Raw genomic sequence first — 21,058 nt, forward strand, 5'->3', positions numbered from 1 at the left:
CACGGTCACTCATGCGCTGGTGACGTCTCGCTAGGATTACTGCAACGCTCTCTACATGGGGCTGCCCTTGGGACGCGCCCGGAGACTGCAGTTAGTTCAGAACGCAGCCGCGCGGGCTGTGATGGGGAGTACGAGGTACTCCCACGTAACACCTCTCCTGCGCGAGCTGCACTGGCTGCCTGTGGTTTTCCGGGTGCGTTTCAAGGTGCTGATTACCATCTTTAAAGCGCTCCGTGGCACGGGACCTAGTTACTTGCGGGATCGCATCCTCCCACATACATCCCTGCGGCCAATACGCTCACACAGGGAGGGACTTCTCCTGGTGCCGTCCACTAGGCAATGCCAGCGGGCGACACCGAGGAGTAGGGCCTTCTCTGTGATGGGCCCAACCCTCTGGAATGACCTCCCCCCCGACATTAGAACCACTTCTGACCTCCGCTCCTTCCGGCAAAAACTGAAGACCCACCTGTTCCGACTGGCAGGCCTGGCATAATTCAACTGTCCCTCCTGGCAAATGTATTATATCTGGTTATTTTAGGGGTTTTTTAATCTACTGTATTTGTTTTTAGGGGTTTGAATTTATTTTATATCTGCTTTGTACAGTTCTTTTAACTACATTTTAACCTCCTCCATGTCAATTGTCAACTGTACATATTTAATTTAATTTTATTGTATCCTGTTATATTTTGTATGAACTGTACACCGCCCCGAGTCCCTTGCGGGAGAGGGGGCGGTCTAGAAGCATTAAATATTATTATTATTATTATTATTATTATTATTATTATTATTATTATTATTATTATTATTATTATTATTATTTCCACCCATTGCTTCTTGTTCTATCTTCAGGTGCCTTGGAGAATAGTTTGACTCCCTCTTCTTTGTGGCAATCCCTGAGATACTGGAACACTGCTATTATGTCTCCCCTAGTCCTTCTTTTCATTAAACTAGACACGCCCAGTTCCTTCTTCTTTTTAAAAGAAACACAAATGCCAAATTATATTCATTCATACATACATTAAAAGAAAAAGAAAACAAACTAAACAAAGAATAATGTTCATAGCTTGCTATAGCCAATTCTTCTTACTTTTCTTTTCCCTAGCATTCAGATTTAGGATCGACAGTCAATCTTAGATCTGAGCCTTTTAGCAGCATGTGGAAAAACAAAACAAAAACAAAAAACAAACCTCAAGAAATACAATATCCGTTTTTCTTTCTGCTTTCTGAGCTCCCTTTCTATGTTCTCTAAACTAATGCATTTTCTTCAGGGATTAGAATATGAACTTTGTTGTTCAGAATAATGAATAATTGAACATTTTTTGATAATCTATTTTGAATTATAATTTTTCCACTAATAATTACCTTGTCTCCCATGCTCCTATGTGAGATTGCAATTAATTTGAGCATTGGAAAATAACTTTTTTATTTGACTAATTGTGGGTTAAAATTTTAGTCATTTATTTAAGCACATACGTTTCTTTTTGAAAAAAGGATCAAGAGACTTCAGGCAAGCAATGTGCAAAACAAACGTGATGAAAAATATAATTTAAATCATAGCACCATTATCTACAGTGTTTTTGTGATGAGGTGACATATGACAGCCAGTTTTGTGTAAGGTTAAGGCCTAAAACTAGGCGCCTGTGAGTTCTAGCCCTGCTTTATGCATGAAAGCCAGCTGGGTGACTTCAGGCCAGTTACTTTCTCTCAGCTAACCAACCTCTCATTGTTATTGCAGTGGAAAAATAGGAACTGGAAGGAGTACTAAATATGTTTGCTGCTTTGAATTACTTTTAAAATAATAAAAATGGGATAAAAATCTAATGAATAAATATATACATACTGTACAGATGGTGCTTCTCATCTCAGAGGGAAGCTATTCTATCAAAGGATAGAGTACCATGTCCATAAAAATATGAATAGTACAGGTGATCAATACTGCAATATTTACTTATCCATTTACATAATTTTAATTCTTTGTTGGTGTAATGAATAGAAGGAATAACTTTGAAGACTGGAGGAAGGCACGCAACTAAAATAATGGTCAGGTGAAAGAAATTTGAGTCTAGGGAAAAACTGTAACCTGCGGAAATGTCTCACACAAAGTGCTTCCTATTTCTCATAAGATAAAGGAAGAGAGGAGCGAAGGGCATTCAGACTTGCAAGATTCTGTTTCTGTAAGCTTATAATAAATGTTAGTTCAAGTCTCACCTTAGCCATCAAAGCCAGCTTCACAGAGTTTTTGTTATGGGGAAAATAGGAGGAGGAAGATATGCTGGATATGTTCGCCGTCTTGAGTTATTTGTAAAAATAATAAAGGCGGGATATAAATAAATAAATAAATAAATTAGTATGCATGATCTATCTAGGAGGGTTGACAAGTCTCCCACTTGTCATTCATTAATGAGGGGTGGACGGAGGTTGGTATGCTGCTCATTCCCAAAGTCTCTGGGCCGCCAACAAGATAAGCATAAAATAAAAAGCAATTCCCTCAAAATGACAAGTAGTAATTATACGAAATTATGTGCCTGCAAAATTCCAACCTTCACTCACAATGTGTCTCTTTTCTGTGCTATATGGAACAATCAGGTCCATGAAGCCCAGGATGGAAAGCACAAAACGGAACTCCATAGGATGGAATTCCAAAATAATGGGAGCAGTAATTGAAGATGCCCACTTCTGAGGTCTCATCAGATAACAGTCTCATATTAGATGGGGCCTGGCAGGACTTGACTATTCAGTTTGACTATAACAGGCAGATAAATACAGAAAGTGGTACCATAGAAAACTTGATCTGGAGTCATCTAAGGTCTTAAGGGTGACAATACCTTGAATTGTACCTAGTCAACACAGTCTTAAAAGCAATGTTGTCTACCAACTACTTTAGGATGTCCATCCTTGTTTGGGCTGCTGCTTTTTGTATCAGTTGTAGCTTTTCAAGGAGGGCCAAATACAGAGCCCATGATGGTTATCCTAGTGAGAGGTGACTATGGCATGTGACTGTTTATGAGCTTATCAATTCTACTACTTTCCATTTCTATGCTCATATTCACTCACATTCAAATTATTTTCCTGCAGAAAGTTTCAACTGTGTGTTAGTTGTAGAAATATGCATTTATAATCCTGAATAGAAAAGTGAAGGTGAAGGGAGACTGTTTGGAGTTTGTAAACTTCTACTTCCAAACTTTTAATCGCTGTAAAGGTATCAGTACTTCATTTTCTAAACTACCTTCCAATATGCCTCTTTCAATAATAATGAAGTTAAATCACTTTGATTAAACATTTAGTAAATTCTTAAACACTTTCAACTAGGTTAAACCCATGCAGGTTTTGAGTTGTCGTTTTCTGATGATTTAGCACTGAAATTACAATCAAAAACATTATATTTCTGCACTCATAGGATTATACAAATCAACAGTGTATATTTCTTTTGTCCATGAAAACTAAATACACTAAAAATAAGCTCCGTGATATAGTTGCTTTCCACATATGTAGTAACAGAAAACTAAAAAGACTGTATTAGTTGTTATAACCAGATGATTAATTTAGCTCTTACTGAAGTGTAATCTTATTTTTTGAACATTTAAATATTTTTTACACTTTAACTATAAAATGCAGTTTAAGACAAAAACAATTCTGCAATTCTTTCAGTAGTTCACTGTAATTTTCTAAGGACATCCTGAGATGTTCCCTTTTCTTATACATGATTATAAAGTTATAATTTCAGGTGGAAATTGTATTTTTTAATTCTTTCAGTAGGATAATGGTCATCCTACTGAAAACTGCTTATATCTATTGCTTTTACTCTCAGTGGATGCAGAGTTATAAGTGGCATGTATTTTGCATGGAATTCGTAGTTCTGGGAATAATGAATTCATTTCACAATGAAAACAGCAGCAAAGGAAGGACATAAATAATTTTTCCCTGCAACAGTGTTGTGCTGAAATTACAAGTTCAGATTGGGTTAGTTGTGAAAAATAGAGTCAGAGAAAATCCTAAAACCACATGTGATACATTGCTCCTTTCTCTGCATATAGGACTTCTAAATTATTTCTTGCTATTCCAGTTACTATGAAGCATTTTATTCAAATAGTAAACACCAACATCCTAATTATGACTCCAAATAATACCATGACTTGTAATTTAGCTAGTGCAAAAAACACCAACTTCCATTGAGTGAATCTGTACATTTACCAGATAAGATCTGTTAGTGAAGAACATCATTTTTATATTCATTTGTAATGTAACTTGGAGTTAGCCAACTCTGAGGTCTTTTTGCTTAAGTAAAGTTTATAAGTATACCTAGATATACTGTAAATTAAACTTAAATCAGTTAATTTACTTTCAAATACATTGGTTTAAGGCTTAGGTATCAGACATCAACATGTAATTAATTCCTGTGATTGATCTTCTATTGTGGGTAAGGAAATCAACAAATTAATCTGCCAAGACTGAATGGCAGATCAATCCTTGTGCAATAAAAGAGAGCCTTATTCATAAACACAGAAAAAAACTCAGTGATTTTAGTGGGTTTTGGTGGATGTACTTCAGAACTTTGGATTGTGCCTATTCAGCGAAATCTTTCTGGACCACTAATATACCGTATATTTGTTTGGAATTTATCCTATCAGTTTTTCTTTAGAATGGAAAAAAGTAGAATATAAATGGAGCCTCAGTTTAGTAGTTTCTTGATAAACATGTTAACTTAAAAAAGTCATCACTGAAGCATTATTTGAAATATTTTTTTAAAATATAAGTGATGTTTTTCCTCAATTCTCACTTCAAGAATTCCTGAAATGAAAACACATTTATCTATCTTAACAGAGAAATGCTCATAATATTAACAAATAGCATATTAATCACTGCAAACAAAAATTTTGAAAATAAAAAACTCAAGGCATGAATTACAAAGAAATGCCAGACATACCCTGTCTAACCTTCTAGCTTCTATATGTCTAAGTAGCTGTTGTCTCCAGTCAGCAGGCATTTTACCACAGCTCTCATTGCCTTTCACAGGAGTAGGCCTTGTCTTTAAATCAGGGTTATCTGATGGCTTCTCACCATAGTTACTCAAGTTATAGTCAGACGGTATTTTTTCCAACAGAGCTGCCATTGTCGGCCTAGCTGAAACTGGCCTGGTTTGAGAGGTACCATAACTCTCTGTACTGTAGCTCCTTGCAGACAAAGGCCTCCTTTGCGTTAAGTTTTTAACAGGGAAGCTTCCAGACTGGGTTTTCACTTCTTGATATGAAGGGTGTTCATCTTCATACCTGCCATTTCTTTTGAGAAACTGGGATTCAGACACTGAAATGTTGCTTTGGCGTTCCATAGCTCCTCTATACTGATGTCTGTTATACCTATCGCTTTGAGGCATTTCATGAGGCTCACTGACTCTTCTATACATGGACATTTCAGTGGAGCTGGCCAATGAATCTGCTCTTCTTAAAAATCCAGCCCTTGATCCCTGACTTGTCAACTGGGTATTGACAGTCTCTTCGTTAACAGAAGGCTGTGAGAAGGAAAACATGTGTTCCATGGGTGGATATCCTCGGTATGCTCTGGGACTAACCAAATCCTTAGAGACATTTTTCGTCTGTTGGGGAATGTATTCTGGAGTATGTTGGAAAGGGGGCGGTAGTCTCTTTTCAGCTTTCACTTCTACTGATCCTTGAGGATTAAAACTTTGGTCAAACTGGTATACTTTTTTAGTCACAGAGGGCTTTTGCTGTTGTTGGACCTTTACACTTCCGTAAGTCATCAGTTCATCATCAAGCATTGGCACAGACTGGCTACGAGACATACTAGACATTCCATGTTCTGCCCCCAACATCTTATCTTGTCTGTCATGTATCCCTGCATTATCAGTAGTAGCTGCATAGTTCTCTAGTGGTATGTTATAAACTTTATATGCACCAATATCTATCTCATCTATACTTTGTGATTTCTTAAACCGGCTTGTTTTTAAATCTCTCATCATTGGAGAAAGCCTCTCTGTACTTTTGCTGATGGAAATAATATTTTTAGAAAGCTCTGGGCGACAGTGAATGTGTGAAAAGACATTGCTGAGACTTCTGTTAGTGTTGGAATCATGATATTCCCATTGTGTACCTGGAGAAAAAGTACTAGATATTTCAGGAGAGTCTTTAACAAGGTCTTTCCTTTCAGGTAAAGGGCTACTACTAGGGGTGATCTCCAGCTTAGAAGGGAAAGCTGTCCTATCTTCAAAGGGGCTGGGTGTTCTTGTCCAGTTCTGCCAAGGGTTTGATGGAGGCACTTCTGAGTCTGGGGTATTTCGGATAGTGGGTTGCTCAAGTTCTAGGGGAATACCAACTATCCTGTCTTGCCTGATTAAAGGCCTGCGTCCATGAGCAGATGTGCTTCTTGATTTAGAGCTTAAGAGAGGATTAGTGCTAGGATTCTCCACCGTGTTCTCCTCGGCCACAAATCCTGTGTTATCATAGTGAGAGCTGTCATTCCAACTGTCAGCAAAGGTGTCACTCATTGGACGCCTATCATTGTGTTGCTGTAAATTTCCTGCTGGAGCAGATTCCCGCTGACTGAGTAATGGCTTGGTCTCAAGGGGTTGTGGGAAAGATTGGACAAGCCTGCAAGAAACAAATATTAAAAAAAACCTGCATCAGAAAACAATCAATTACAGCAGATTAAAATGTTAACAAACACCTGGTCATTATTGCTTACATAGTTTAACCAATCTATTACTGAATGGAATGTTAATCTAGGCTGGAGAGGAATACGGAAATTGATTGGGTAATCTGTTAATGCCCATGTTGATTTGTTTTAAATTCTGCAATAGACAAAATATTATACAAGCAGAACCGACAAATTTTTGGAACGATGAGGCCAATGAAGCACTTCTAAGCTATATTGATGTGCTTAACTCTTTCTTTGTTATCAATAAAATCCACCTTGGAATGAATTATTTTCCATCCAAATAGCAGAACTCGAATGAAGTAGAAATTGGATGGGGAGGGAGGGAAAGAGAAAAGTAAAATAACTTCCTTCCTTCGGTCCTGCCACCCTCCCTCCCTTTGTAATAAATGCAGGAATACATTTAATTTAAGCACATAGCACTGAGCTTACCATCAATGTCAAAGCCTCTTTCAAAAAGTAATTGGCTATAACCCTGAAGGAATAAAATTGCCCAGCAGTTAATTTAAACAGGTATATATTGATTGAGAAAAACTAGATGATACATAATCATTACATAACCTTCTATGGCCTTTGATTAGAATTTTCAGAAGAAATAGTTCCTTGGGAATTTGTGAAAGGTATAAGAAGTTTTGATTTTTGATTCATTCATGAAGCATACCAAAAATCTGAATTCTGGATAGGAGAATCTCAGAAAAATCAAGAATCAAAGACAAGAATCAGGTTCTAAGCATTATTGTCTGAATTTTGCTGAAATTATAATGACATCCACAAGCCCATGCTTTCAGAGAGTACTTTCAGTATTTTTTAAAATGTAGGATTTGCTGGTTTCTTTTTAGTTCTGTTTATTTAAGCTTTTTGGTTAAATAATCTATATATCCCTATAGTCAACTTGAGGTCAATCAAATAAACACACCTGTTACCCCACAATGAATTATTCACTGCATCTTTAGCTGTAGTCTGCAAAGATCCTATTTTAACATGAGCATTAGAAGACCCAGAAGACGCTTGTGATGGAGAGTAGTCTGAGTAGGTGCCTGAAGAAACACTGTTATTCCTGCAGTGAACTTTATCGGCTTCAGACTCATCAGTTGATTCTGGAGAAAACAAAGTAACTTGTTAATATGAAATAAAAAAAATTCAAGGATGAATTTTTCGGAAAAAAATATATATAGCAATAGTACTTAGACTTACATACCACTTCACAGTACTTTACAGCCCTCTTTAAGCAGTTTACAGAGTCAGCAAATTGCCCCCAACAATCTGGGTCCTCATTTTACTAACCTTGGGAGGATGGAAGACTGAATCAACCTTGAGCCAGTGAGGATCAAACTTCTGGCAGTCAGCATAATTAGCCTGCAATACTGCATTCTAACCACTGCACCACCACACCTCTTCATATATATGTTATAATTAAAGCCAGAAAAGTGATTTCCCATCCTTTTCTGTTCTCTTTAGCCACATATCTGCTTCTGCTTGGACTCCCCATAAAAAACAAATGCAGCTAATCAGCATTATCCTCTGCTTGCTTTTCTATCTTCAGTCACATGGGACACTTCCAGAGATGATGGCAATCAATTAATGCAGATTGCCTTACACAGCACATTGATTTTTTATTATACTTTTGCGCTTTGCTTTTCACACTTATACATACGGTTGTTAAAATAGCTATTTTTCTTTGATTAAAATATATTAATTGTATTGATAGAAGGAAGAATTGATTTTTTGTTTTGCTACTGAAACAGCATTCCACACTCTCCATGAGCTTGAGCAAACTGCAAATGTCACAGACAAGATGGCCGGGTACTTTGCTTGAAGATGGATCAGTTGTCTTTCCTCAGTAAATGAAAGTACTGTAGCTATTATCAAGATATATTACTATGCAATATCTTCTCAGCTACAACTTCAATATGATGAAATGTTCATAATAATCTCTGACCTCTGTATTATAAAATTACTTATAATTTGGTGAGTAAGCAACTACGCTATTCTATTCAAGATTCAGGATCAGTCTGATGTTTTATAATTATATATTTAAAAACATTGATCACATATCGCATTTCCGTATAAAGAACAATAGCAGTTCTGCATTGTTCTTCACCCATTATCTTCAGTTATGACACAGGTGTTCAGAAAAATCAAGTACCTTTTTTTTCTTTTCCTAAAAGAACAAGCTTTGGTTGATATAATGGTGCATCAGTCATTGAGGGGCGAAGTTCTCCTATCCTCATGTCATTCACTGGGTGTACAAAAGAATCCTATAAATTGGAATTATATTGGAGAATTGAATAACATAAAGACACTAACAAAGATGCAATTTTCAGTGGACTTTAAACTATACTTTTATGAGAACTATGAGTACTAAGTACATTCACTTGGAAGATAGTGGCAAATATTATCTGGCATAATTCAGTATTAAAATTATCCAAAACATTAACCTACATATTAAAAATCAAGAAGCATGACTAGCAAACTCATGCTCACAAAAGCATGACGTGCCCCCAGCCTAATACACATAATTAGACAGCTTGGAACTACTGAGAGCCTGCTGCCTACTTGGTAGTTCCATGCTGCAGAGTATACCTGAATAGCCTTTGGAACTGAATCCTGCTTGCCAGAATCTTCCACTTCAGGGACTTTTCAGCCAAGGCCAAGTGAGCCAAGTCCTGATCTGAGAGATACTGAGTGCATGTTCAGAAAGCACAGAAGTGCTAGAAGACTGTATGTTTTGGCATGAAAATAGATGAGCTACTACAAGATGTTTGATGAGTTTCAGCTGTATGCTAAAAATGGACCTAGGGTGAAATATCTTAACCTTCTCTTGCATGTGGAAATGATTTTTACACTGGGAGTATTACTTGTTTTACTGTAGTTAGAATGTTCCTTTTAGACCTTTAGACCTTATTGTTTGCTTATTTTTCTGAGATCCGCAATTTGTTTGGCATTTTAGATTAGTTTCCTATATCTTCTGTTGCAGCATGTTTGCCTAAGGTATTTAAAGTCAAAATTGATTACTTCCTATTTCTTGCTGTTGCTTTTTTCTCAATTTACTTCTGTTCTACTCTATACCTGGCAATGAAGAATTTTATAACTGGTCAGGTTGCAGGACAAGCAGAAAACATGATAATTTTTACTATTTCTTTAATTTTCATCAACTGATTCCTCCCTGCAATTGATTGCCATTCTGGATGACAGTTAAACTAAACTGACATTATTTTCATATTATTTTCATATTATACTACCAAGGTTCTTGTTTATTTTCTTTTTTTGTTATCTGTAGTAATGATTTAACAATGGTTTTATTTAGTTTTTACTATTAATAACATACTTCTTTTAAATAAAATGACTTGTGTGCAGAAAGTCATCTACCTGTGCAATTGATTTCTAATGTATGTGCAAAATTGCTGAACGAACACCTCATCTTGAAATTAATGATTATACTTCTCTCATAAGTCAAAGAATCATGCATATGTCTTTAAGTGGTTATGAAGCAATCTATCTTCTATATCTATCTTCTCTTGAGAAAACCAACTTTTCTGTTGATCATCTATTTTGGACCTTCTAGATCTAGAAGTTCTCCAGATCTCCAAATCAATGTAATAATTACTAACTACTGGAGAGTTATAACAATAGAGATAGACAGATAGATAGATAGACAGACAGACAGACAGATACTGCTTCAATCTTAAAATCATTACTTTAAAGAGCACTGGTGTTTATTCTTTGTTACCTCCACTGACAGCTCTTTTGTTGCCATGGGCCACTTATGCTCATATTTGTCTTTCACAACTTGTTCTGCACTGCCAGATGGTGCTGAATTCTCAGGCCTCACTCCATGGGTAGATTTGCCCACCAGATTTTGAACAGATTTCACCATGTTCTTTAAATCTTCTGGATATGGAGTTGGATAACGCTTTAAATTTATTTCAACCTGAATATGTAGTTAACAAAATAAATTAAAAGTAGAAGCAGAAAAGAAGAATAATTGTTAAAATTTTCACTTTGATTATCAAGGAGATATGCATTGCAAAACACAGACAGTGAATTTAGGAATTTGAGACAATGTTAACATAAAACGTCTGCTACACTGCACTTTTTGAAAAGCAAAAGCCAGGATTACTTTTAATAGGGTGATGCAGAATTCCCATCCATTGTTGTCAGTAATAAAAATTTGATTTAAATTATACCATGATAGTTATGATGTAAAATATTCCTCTAATAGTTTAGGCAGATTCTAGAAATTCATTAGTATGTGGAATGTCACTGGATCTATAGCACAGTATTGTGACTGCTTATCTGAATATATTGTAGCAACCCAAAAGAAGCCTAATTGTCCTTAAGTCTATAAAAGCAATGAAACTTAAGTGAATTGCATTCAATATTGAACAATTATTTTCCTACTCTGATAAATGGGAGTACTTGAATAAACTGTGACACTTTATTAACCACAAACATAAAAAATAGATGTACAGCCAAGATTCCAAAGCATACACAGCTTAATAGGCATCCATTCAAAAAAGCTTGACTGATATGAAAAATACAAACTATGGTACAAATTTACACTCAATGTTGAAGTATAATAAAATACGCATTACAGACAAGCACATCCAAACATAGACCTCAGTAGCAAATATAAAATATTACATAACGTCAATGTACAGGTCCAGCACAAGAACTACTTAACTGTAATGAGTGGATATAACATCACTAACACTCTCATTGATAGTCTAAAGACTGCAAATGCTGATAGGTTCATCTAAGCACTTGTATTAATACATGACCTGGGCAATGGCTTAACTGATGCCCAATACAATCTAAAAAAACAGGAGGGACATAAGCAAATTGTACATGCACTGGAAAAGCTACTAAAAATACAAAGTAGCTAAACTAAAACAAACAAAGGTATCTGAGTAAAGCAATTTATCTTAGATCAATATTATTTTTCAGTGATAAATTATTCTCAGATGTGCTAAATAGAAGTAGGGTGAAGATATTCCTATATTAATATTAAAAAGGATAATTACCAATGCAGTCTAGACTCCCTTTCTATTCATGGTCTTTTATGTTTCACATTTAAAGTTACCTCAGAAGTAGCATGCCGCTGGGGATAAAAACCTTCCAAAGTGCAATATTCCTGGATAGAAGAATTTCTTTTTTAATTTCTACTGACAAATTCAATTCAGCAAACAATGATATACTTGACCAAAAGCAAATGTTATAAGAGTCATCAATGTAAATTTGTTATGAAAAAAATCTGTTATAAGAGTTGTCTCAATTAAATAGAAAAAGCAACTTATAAGTACATAGCAGACTGCTTTAGGACAAGCATTTTCTTAAAAATCAGGCCTTTGATGTTGACGGTTCTTTTGCCCTTAAAATAACGCCTTTATATTTTACCCAAGAGAAAGATATCTGCAATGCATATGACAGAGAAGCAAGATATAAAATATTTTGAAAAGTTCTAAGAACTTATAACATGAATAAAATAAAAAACACACCTGTTCCGACTGGCTGGTTTGGCATAATTTATAACGTCTACCTCCTGGCATACACATTCTTACTGGTTTTTAGAGGGATAGTGTTTTAAATTTAACCTGATATTTTAAACTTTTGTATTGATTTATTTATTAGCTGTACAGTTTGGCATATTTTATCCTCCTCTCATACATGTATTTATGTAGTTATTTCTATGTTTTAATCTGTTGTATTTTAATACGGACTGTATACCGCCCCGAGTCCCTTTCGGGAGAGGGGGCGGTATATAAACGCTAATAAATAATAATAATAATAATAATAATAATAATAATAATAATAATAATAATAATAATAATGAAATTTTTACCCTATGTTACATTACCTGGATGATATTGCAAGAAAATCATTTTTAAAATACCCAAATATTTGCCGGTCAGTAAATATCTGATCAGATATCGAGATAGATAATTGCAATGTGAATTTCTTCAAACATATTTATAATTGTAAGCATTCTCGAGATAAAGAACACACTGACTTTTACTGAAGTATTATAAATTCATATATCACTGCAATATTTTCAAGTTTCTTAAATTTTAATTTTTGAAAAACTTCCCATTTATTTTGAAAAAGTCCCATTCCCATGGACTTGCAACCATTTTAGGGAAAATGCTGATCTTTTTCTGTATTTACATCTACAGTATGATGAAAAATGAATAGGCATCTGTACTCTGCCTCTTTAATATGGGGATTTAAAAGAATGTATTTCAATTGTTCCCAGATTTTGAGTTCTTGCAGAGATATTACTATATAAGCAAATTTTATCATAATAAATCCTCATTATAATTATATTAACAATAATTATGGCTAACAAGAATTTTTCTTAATCCAAATCTGGAATCACATTACAGTTTCAGATTTCAGATAAATTCTGAATGGGTGAATTCATATCAAGTGTGAATAAATTCAGATTATTTTCAGAATCTGATTTATATTGTTTGTTCATAGGTTTGTGTTCTACTATATATTGTGGTTACCATATTTTTCAGAGTATAAGACACACCCTTTTCCCATAAAAAAAAACGTGACACGTGTGAGCTCGATATTCCTAAAGGGTAAGGCTTTTATCGATCTCAAATCTACTCTTCACTATCCCTCCTATGGCAGGGCAGGACGAAACATCTCTCTCTGTGCTTTATTTTTCTCCCCTTCCCTCAGATCAGCAGCAACGTGGAGCCGCTTGGTCCAAGGAGCAGCAGCTGGCTTGCCATTTCTCTATAGCGAGGAGGAAAAGACATGCGGGGGCTGCTGAACATCCGCTGCTGCATTTGATCGGAAATGGCCCATTGGGCGAGGAGAGGTGGGGATCCCTTCTGTTTGGACTAACAGTTCCTCGTGGCAGCATTTGAGCAATAAAAGGGAAGCCCAAAGAAAACAACCCAGCAAGGCTGCTGCCTTAAACAACCAGGCTTATTCACAGTCCTCTTCACAATCCCGCTTCCTTAATCTCAGGACAAAAGCAGGTGCCAGGCTCTAGGGAGACTCCTGACCCGGGGCTGCTGTATTCCAAAGTTTCCTTTCCATCCTGTGCTTCTTCCACTAGCCAAGATCACAATGATGCCAATAGTTTTTTCCAGAGAGAAAGTGGAGATCTAGCGTCCTAAGAAAAGTCTTCATGGAGAGATTGGTCCTCTTTCTTTTCTCCATCTCCTCAATCCCCCCGGATCTGTCATGCAGTGCTTATTGCTATTGCTGCTATTGTGCCCAGCTACCATATATCTTTGCTGTATGACAGATCCGGGCAGATTGGGGCGGTGTGGAGCACGGGAGGAGGACCAATCTCCTCTGCACGAAGGCTTTTCTCAGGATGCTAGATTGGGAAGTTAAAAACCTGGAATGGGATACAATCAAGTTTGATTCAAATGCTTTGGTTCCTGAGATCACTGCACTTTCACCCAAAATGTTGTTACCGTGATCTCTGCTGCCTGGAATTGCCCGAGAAGGGGTAGGTGAAGTGGGCACTGCAGAGATCACGGTAATAGCATTTTTGGGTTTCCTTGTATAACATATAGAGATTCAAGAAGAAATTGAAAATAAGAAGGGTTTTTTATAGTTAATATACAAAATTCTATGAAAGTAGAATTTTCCATAGGATTATGGAATAAGATTTCAATATATTGACTATATTATCAATATATTGTATAGGTTTCCTTGTAAAATAAAGGGTTAGGATTACGGTTTGCAATTTTGAAAAAAAAAGACATGTTAATATAAATGAATTAATTGAATTCTTATGATATTCCCTGTTGTATAATTAGTTCTGGTTTGGCTTTTCTCTCTCTTGCTCTATTTTATATACAATGAATCTCCTTTATTAATCTCTTTAAAATGACAGCTATCTCTTAACTAATAAGAGAAACTTGACATTTGTCAAGTTTAGGCATCCAATTCCATTGATCATATACTATTCCTGTTTTTTGAAACAGTAAAATATGGCACAAGAGGCATTTAGAATGCAGTCATTTTAGTTCTGCCAAATCTAATTTGTAAGAAGGCAATATGTAATTTCAATTTCCATACAGTAGGTATTTATAATAGTGACAAATATTGCTTTCTTTCTGAACGTCACAAGTCTTAATGGGCCATTATACCAACTATCAAGTGTACCGTGGGCATTAAGACAAGATGGCTATTAGAGGAAAAGCATTATTTAAAAAAGAGGATCAGAATCATAGAATGTCCTCACAATGCAGATTTAGAAATATGTAGGTTCATCTTTCATAGCTAACATTGCACAGTTCAAGCAAAGTCCCAGAAGACAATCCACATTTCAAAAGATATTCCTATACAATCAATAATATCTCATACGCATGTATGTATGTATGTATGTATGTATGTATGTATGTATGTATGTATATGTATATACTAGATACTACACTGATACATAGATATGTGGAGTAGATATTATTCCATGGTTGGGTATTTATAATATACCCATAATGTATAATGTTGATGAACAACAACTATCAGTGGATCTAGTCAGTCTGGCTCAAAGTGGAGAACTGACAACTTAGATTCAGCACGTTCTAGAACAGGGATAACAAACTCGGCATTATTGAGGATTGTGTTTGACCTTGGGTTGGTGTGGCTGGGGTGGGCGTGGCCAGCTTGACATCACTCATATGAGGTGACGTCCCAAGCTCCATTTCTTCTGGGAGAGGCACCATGGGCCAGACCTTTGCTGTTTCCAGAGCAGCCCCACAGCCAGATCTAAGCAACCCGCGAGCCAAATTAAGTTTGATATCCCTGTTCTAGAAGGTCATAGGTATTCCACCCATAATTTATTGTTTTCTAAATTCACTGAACATTACTTGAACTGCAACTATAATCAAGAAATATAATTCCACTTACCTTAACTTTTCCTGCATTTTCCTCTTCTTCCTTTTTTTCCTCAAACTCAAAGGCCACTGTCATACGTTGCTGCCGCTGTTCCTCCCACAGAGTAGGATTAAAACTATCACTATCAGACTGGAAATCTGTAATTAATTTAGAAATGAGGGCTAGAATCAAATAAACTAGCTAACAAATGTTACTTGCTATTCTTTTAAATTTATAATGACTCTAAATAAAAAGGCACCGTTGCATGCCATGTTTCTTTTTTCATTTCTACATTATTCATTTATGGATTTTAAGCATTTCTCTTTTGCTTACTTATGTTTAGTGCAAGAAGACAAAAATATTTCCTGGCCCTTCGAAAACTATTGAAAATTATTCAGAGCTTAATTTCACTCATAGGTTCTATAGCATAAACCCAAAATTATGACATCATAATACACAGCCTAAGACTTGCCATCCTAAATATAGAATTCTTTTGATACTGAGATCTTTTTTAAAAAAATCTGTGCAAGTTCTATTTTCTGTAACACTTTGGCTTTGGGACGTAATTCTGACTGCAGAAAGCAAAAGTTAATCTAAGATAAACTGGCCAGGAAATCTGTGAAGCTAAACAAGGCATGCCTTTGTGAAATTGCTTCAGAAATATGTAAATTATTTCAATGATATTACCGTGATAAAAACAATAGAATTATTAATAAGATTTCTATTTACTTTTGGATATTAAATAGCCATTGTGTTATTTTGTGCATTTAGAAAAATTGGTTAATAATTTTACCTTCCTCACCACGAGGTTGCTGAGGAAACATGTAGTTAGTTAACACTCTTTGCTTTGTTTCTGGATGTGCCTCAGTTTGAAGAGGAATCAGAGCCTTAGACTGTAAATTAAAGAAAAATGCACACACGCAATATAGAATATTCTATTTCATGGGGGGGGGGGAAGTAACAATGAAGCAAATTAAATTATGGTATTAAAAATATTATGAATGCTAACAGTGTTTCATTACAAAGGGTACTGGTAATAACCTTTATTTAAAATGAAAACCTGTTAATATTCAGGTACAAAATTGTATTTCATTATGACCCCTGTAACATCTACAAACAACAGATGATGATGCACTATTGTGATTTATGTACTGTTCGTTATGTTGCTGTACTGTTTTGATACAGGAAGGAAATTATGTTGTCTTTAAAACTATGGGTACAATTCAGAATCACACATGAAATACACACATATCCTTTCCTATAGTATCTCTGCTTGGCTCATTTAAATCAGAGAAAAAAATATGTATCATTTTTGAAGGGTAGGGTAGGGATAGGATAATAGCAAACAGGTATTGAGCTTTTTCTTGTATGAAACAGCTTCATTCAAAATACTAAACCACAATACGATTTGTTTTTATTTAGTGTGGCACTCCAACTCACTCTTCCTGGCTTAACCTGCGTAAACGTGGTGATTTTATGAAAGGCAACCCCTCCATCAGAAGATTTATCTGAACAGGAAAAGACACCATGAAAAAACTTGTCTCACTATGTCTGACATTTTAGAGGAAAAGACACCTGAGCACAATTATTGGGGGCTTAGAACTTAAGAAACTCTTTCTATTTGCATGTAAAAGTCAACTTTTTGCATGCTTACTCAAAAAAAAAGTTTCACAGTGAGACAACTTGTATCTAAGTGAATGGTTTATATAAATAAATAGAAGAGATGATTTTTTGTTCTGCAGGGTGGGTTAAATATTTTTATTCATGTTGGGTAGATGTTTTTGTCCTATCTGTGAAATAAAAACATCCTCCAATCTCCTTCCCATGTTTCATCCCCCCCCCCCTTTCCTGGTTGGATTTTTCCCAACAAGAAGGAAAAGACATGGGATACTTCTGCAGAGGAGAAATCTGAGTGATCCTATACTTTGTGAGATGCTTTTCCCAGACAACAGAGTTGCTCTGTAAGAATAATGCACATTAGAATATAGTTCAATTAAATATGCCTTTTTGAAAAGTATAAATTACTAAGATAAATAATATATTAAGATAAACTCTGAACTGAAATCTTGCACTTCAGTCAGTTCAAAACGAAGTTATTTATTAATTATATTTTCTAAAACAAAATCTAGAAATACTATTTGTAAAAAAAGAAACAAAAAGTCTAGATATTGCAGACAATTTCCTAATACTCAGTTCTTTTATCAAGAATCCAAGTGCTTTGCCATCAGTAGATTCACTAAAAAATATGATGATAAGTAAAAATTTGGGGAAACATACAGTTTAAACTTCTGTATCCAAAACGCACAATCTGAAATTATGACTTAATGATGTCATGATGACTATGAATTTTACAAATATACCAGTCCTTTTATTTAGTTGCTATGTACAAATGGATATTAAATACATACCTGGTTGTCTGAAAGCCACAATGCTGCAAGTTCTTTAAGCTTTGTAAAAGTGATAGGTAAATTTTTTAACCTGTTTTTTTTTAAAAAAACACACACAAATATTTAGACAAAATGAATCCTTCCTGAATACAACATTATTAAGGTTTTTGTCAATTATTTAAACACTTCACAGTGATTCCACAATAAACATTTAATAATTTTTAATATATCTTTTAATTATTTTAAAAAATCTTTTAACAGAAACATTCATTTACGGGTAACTTTTTCATTTAAAATGAAAAATGTTTCCTAAATCTTTAGATGGTTAAAATAATTAATGAAACTACTGACAATTTTAGATATGATTTGCTCATCTATATGCAACAACTGTCAAGCACTTTTGAATTAGTTGGGATCTAGAAACTTCACTTTTATTAAGAAGAACAGAGTTTTTAATACATTTAATAGGAATATATTTTATTGTTTTAAAAATATTTTTGGCTGTATAGATTCCAGCTAGTCCTTGCTGGGATTTCTATTTTGTGATGTCCCCCCTTATTTACAATTTGAAGACATTTATTCAAATTAGTTGTCAAATAATTTTCTCCATAATAATGTATAATAGTAAAAATAAAAGAGAGGCCTGATTTAGATTCTGATTTATTAGATTTATTAAACTATAATTTGGAACTGGTGCTAAAACGGTAGTCCTCAATTTACATCCACAATTGAGTGGACCTTTCTTGCTAAGTTAAGTGAATCACTGCAGTTATTAAGTTAGTTAGATGGTTGTTAAGTGAATCTGGCTTCCCCACTACCTTTGCTTCTCAGGAGGTCATAAAAAATGATCACATGACTCCATGACATTGCAACTGTCATTAAGTATGAGACAGTTGCCAAATATCTGAAGTTGGAATGTTTGTGTGAAAAGTGGTCATAAGTTGCTTTTTTCAGTACAATTATCATTAAACTGTTGTAAGTCAAGAACTACCTGTATAAAAGCAATAATGACCTATTTCAAAAAATATTTTAGCTATTTCACTTATGTAACAAGTTCTCTTGCTTTTGGAGGAATCTCATTGTTACACACTGCACTATGTCTCATTAGCTATCGGTTTTGTATAAAATGTGATGTGACACTCCTTTCATGCTTCTGTCACAAAAAGATGTAAACAATTTGGTGCATATGTAAACCAGCTCATGCCACTGAAGTTGCTCATACAAATGCTGGTGTCATTCTCATTCTCTCTATGATACAGCATGCCCAGAACTTATCAAATAGAAAGAAATCCTTAGAAATACAATAAGATTAGAAACTACATTCCATTCTTGAAATCAAAAGAAGCTTTTATGTTGAACTCCAAATTACTTGGTATTAAATGAAAGAATAACCATTCTAGATCTGAATAAAAGAATTATCTATCCAAAATTCTATATTCATAGAAGATAATCAGATGTCAACAGGAAGCCTACAAGTAGCAATATTACTTTCACACTCATTTCTTTAACAGTTGATATCAAGAGACCTAAGGTAAAGGTAAAAGTTCCCCTTGCACATATCTGCTAGTTCCCAACTCTAGGATGTGGTGCTCATCTCCATTTCAAAGGCGAAGAGCCAGCACTGTCCGAAGATGTCTCCGTGGTCATGTGGCTGGCATGACTAAACACTGAAGGTACATGGAACACTGTTACCTTCCCACCAAAGGTGTTTCCTACTTTTTCTACTTGCATTTTACATGCTTTTGAACTGCTAGGTTGGCAGAAGCTGGGGCAAGTAACGGGAACTCACTCCGTTACACAGCACTAGGGATTCGAACAGCCGAACTGCCGACCTTTCTGATCGACAAGCTCAGCGTCTTAGCCACTGGCCCACCACATCCCTATCAAGAGGCTTACAGTGCTGCAAAATGTTTAGGAGAGCATTTAGCTAAATTCTTCAATTAAAAGCCAGAAGAAGGAAAGATATTTTTATATTAGTTCAAACTGCCTTTTAGTACTTGTTTCACCTAAACAAATACTAAATATGTCCCTAAATAAGGACAATTATTTGCATTTAGTACCTGTTTCTCCTAAATAAGTGCAATTATAATTATGTTATGGTTTATCGTACAGTCAGACAGATATTTAGACTGGGTTGTGGCATTTTTATCCACTTATCGAGTTCTTACCAAAGACCTGAGATAGACAGATATTGTTTCATGTGTTAGAGGTATCTTTCAAGGATGTGTAAGCTGTTTGGAGTAAAGCTGCCTTTTGTAATTAACCAATAGTAATTTTATCAATGCTAATGTGTTCAAGTGATATTCCAGATGTCTTGGGATTGCACTCAATGCCTCTATCACTACTGGTACTATCTTTGCTGTCTTTTGTCACAGTCATTCTACTTCTATTTGCAGGTTTTTGTATTTTGTGGTATTCTCAATTTCTTTCTCTTCTACTATTATTAATTTGTATATAATAGATTATTTAGCTTCATGTTATTCAAAATATGACTTAAATGTTTAAGCCATAAAATATTTTAAAAGACTATAGTAGCCATACACTTAACTCTCCTCTAAGAAAGAGTTTGGAGCGGTAAAAGAATTTGTTAGTTAACCTTTGATCATCTACAAATTGTATACACTAATCAAAATGAAAAGTGACATAGTTTCTTTTCAAAATTACATTTGAAGGAATCCCCTATGGTTTTTTTCTTCCTTTGCCTATGGGAAAAAATATTTGTTGTTTTCTAAGCAATAAATATTTTAGGTTCTCTTTGGGACAGGAGGATCCATTCATTTCATTTTTTTTAGTCAGATTGCCAAGAGAAATGTCAGCTAGACTCAAGGATTTGTACTGGCAGAGAGAATTGAAGAAGGGTCCAATGAGAATTAAAAAAGAGCACAATGTGTATCTAAGTAAATGATCAGTTCAGAAATTTGTTTTGGATTAAATGATCAGTTCAGAAAATAAACTTTTTTGGATAAGCATTCAATACTGATTAGTTTCCCTGCTTCTAGTTTCTTTGTATTTACATTCAACTCCATTAAGCAATTGGTAATCAGAAATAGTTTCTGAATTACTACACCCAATTAGATGACCATGTAGGAGCAGATACTATGTGCTACTTCAAACCTAACCTGATGTTTTTTTTCTTTTTCCCCTTCTTGTTTACT

The 21,058-nt window shown here is 35.0% G+C and overlaps 2 protein-coding genes across 11 annotated transcripts in view; both read right to left on the reverse strand.

The window, feature by feature from the left end:
- CTH (cystathionine gamma-lyase) overlaps positions 1-21,058 on the reverse strand; it is a 414,207-nt gene that overhangs the window by 163,380 nt on the left and 229,769 nt on the right. The gene's annotated exons all lie outside the window — the stretch shown is intronic.
- LRRC7 (leucine rich repeat containing 7) overlaps positions 1-21,058 on the reverse strand; it is a 233,006-nt gene that overhangs the window by 34,983 nt on the left and 176,965 nt on the right. For 8 of the 10 annotated variants that reach the window (XM_081949018.1, XM_081949019.1, XM_081949021.1 and 5 more), the window contains 8 exons: positions 17,925-17,994; positions 16,310-16,409; positions 15,550-15,674; positions 11,750-11,800; positions 10,397-10,597; positions 8,813-8,924; positions 7,583-7,763; positions 4,925-6,602 (listed from right to left, as the gene is read on the reverse strand). In XM_081949018.1, coding sequence (XP_081805144.1) covers positions 4,925-6,602; positions 7,583-7,763; positions 8,813-8,924; positions 10,397-10,597; positions 11,750-11,800; positions 15,550-15,674; positions 16,310-16,409; positions 17,925-17,994 — 2,518 coding nt within the window. The remainder of the gene's footprint in view (positions 1-4,924; positions 6,603-7,582; positions 7,764-8,812; positions 8,925-10,396; positions 10,598-11,749; positions 11,801-15,549; positions 15,675-16,309; positions 16,410-17,924; positions 17,995-21,058) is intronic. The other 2 variants (XM_081949016.1, XM_081949020.1) reach the window with 1 other exon arrangement.

This window comes from Natrix helvetica, assembly GCF_964273705.1.
Source record: "Natrix helvetica genome assembly, chromosome: 3".
NCBI lineage: Eukaryota > Metazoa > Chordata > Lepidosauria > Squamata > Natricidae > Natrix > Natrix helvetica.